The 1301-nt window shown below is 34.1% G+C and overlaps 1 protein-coding gene across 5 annotated transcripts in view; it reads right to left on the bottom strand.

Moving 5' to 3' along the window:
• Positions 1 to 809: 809 nt before the first annotated feature.
• The window catches only part of LOC142345306 (uncharacterized), a 77943-nt gene continuing 77451 nt past the window's right edge, over positions 810 to 1301 (bottom strand). For all 5 annotated transcript variants that reach the window (XM_075397295.1, XM_075397294.1, XM_075397296.1 and 2 more), the window contains one exon: positions 810 to 1301. This exon is cut by the window's right edge and continues 9 nt beyond it. In XM_075397295.1, the coding sequence (XP_075253410.1) occupies positions 942 to 1301 (360 nt within the window). In that variant the 3' untranslated portion in view covers positions 810 to 941.

Below are 1301 nucleotides of genomic sequence, written 5' to 3'. Positions count from 1 at the left end.
AAAGAATATCAATCTGATTCTGAAAGACTTTAAAGAAATGGAAGCTGAATAAGGACCATATGTCGTTACCGTTTCTATAATTGTGTAATCCAGTTTTCCAGAGGTCTATTTTATTCAGGAATACTGGTTTTTGATTTAATATATAAGGAAGAGTGATTGGATTCAAGTTGATCGACTTTAAAACCACTGCGTTTCCTGTTGTTATGATTTCAAATATTTTAAAGTTTCTTTAAACCGTTTCTTTAAAACTTCGCTATTGTTGTTCAATTCAGAAACCCCTAATGGTTACAAAAATGCTTCTTCAAACTAGAAACATCAGTAGAGCTGAAGAGTGGGAAAATTTGATGACAAATTTATCCGTAACTTTCCAAAATTTAAAAAAAGCTGGACACTGCCTATAATAAATGGGTTGATGTTTCTCCTAAAGTTTGTATTTGTATTTTTTTAATATACTGCTGTTTTTGCTGTTTCATTGCTGAATACAAAAAAGGTGTTTTCAGGTAACCACACCTGAACTTGTTCATGTACAAATTTACCTGAAATACAGTTCAGGTGCTTTTACACCTGAACTTCACCTGAACTTCTAGTTACCTGAACTTGGTTCGGGTAAATTTACCTGAACTTTTTTTAGTGTGGAATTGAAATGATCAATAACCCCAAATGCCAGGTTGAAATAGTGTTAGAATCCTCCTCATTTTTTTCCAGTACTTCCGAAAATCAGTTTGGCAAAAATTGTGTCAACAGAATCCATATTGCGTCAAATGGTTTTACTTCAACATGAAAACAAAATAAGCACTCTATAATGACAATGTTTATTAAATGATAAATTGTTTGTTCAATCAAGTTTTTTCCATTGTAGCAGACGAACCTATTAAATCGTTGCTAGCCATATCAGAACATATTAAGACCTTTCAGTTGATGCAGTAATGTTTTGAATTAATCTATCTATATACAATTTTGCTCCGATTTAGATGCCAGACAACATCTAGTGGCCAATTTGTGAAAGATGATAATTCCAATCCGGATTGTTTCCATTGGCCTATGGGTAGAGCGTAATAACCCAAACTGGACAACTCCTTAACCAAAGCATCAATTGAAAGCTTCTCTTCACTATTTCCAGACAAATATTTTAGTTGCATTTGGTGAAATTCCATCATTATATATGGAATCATAATCTTCCGAAGAAACGCTCGGCCGCCAAGAAACACTAGAGGTTCTGCAGCTTCTACATCAATTTTGATGACAGCTTCTTTCAGTTTGTACGCCTTGAAATGGGGTAAGAGATCGTCCAGAAGCGCAGT

The sequence above is a fragment of the Convolutriloba macropyga genome, chromosome 9 (genome assembly GCF_964194025.1).
Source record: "Convolutriloba macropyga chromosome 9, txConMacr16.3, whole genome shotgun sequence".
NCBI lineage: Eukaryota > Metazoa > Xenacoelomorpha > Acoela > Convolutidae > Convolutriloba > Convolutriloba macropyga.
The sequence above is the reverse complement of the archived record's forward strand: the minus strand, read 5'-3'. Positions and strand labels throughout refer to the sequence as shown.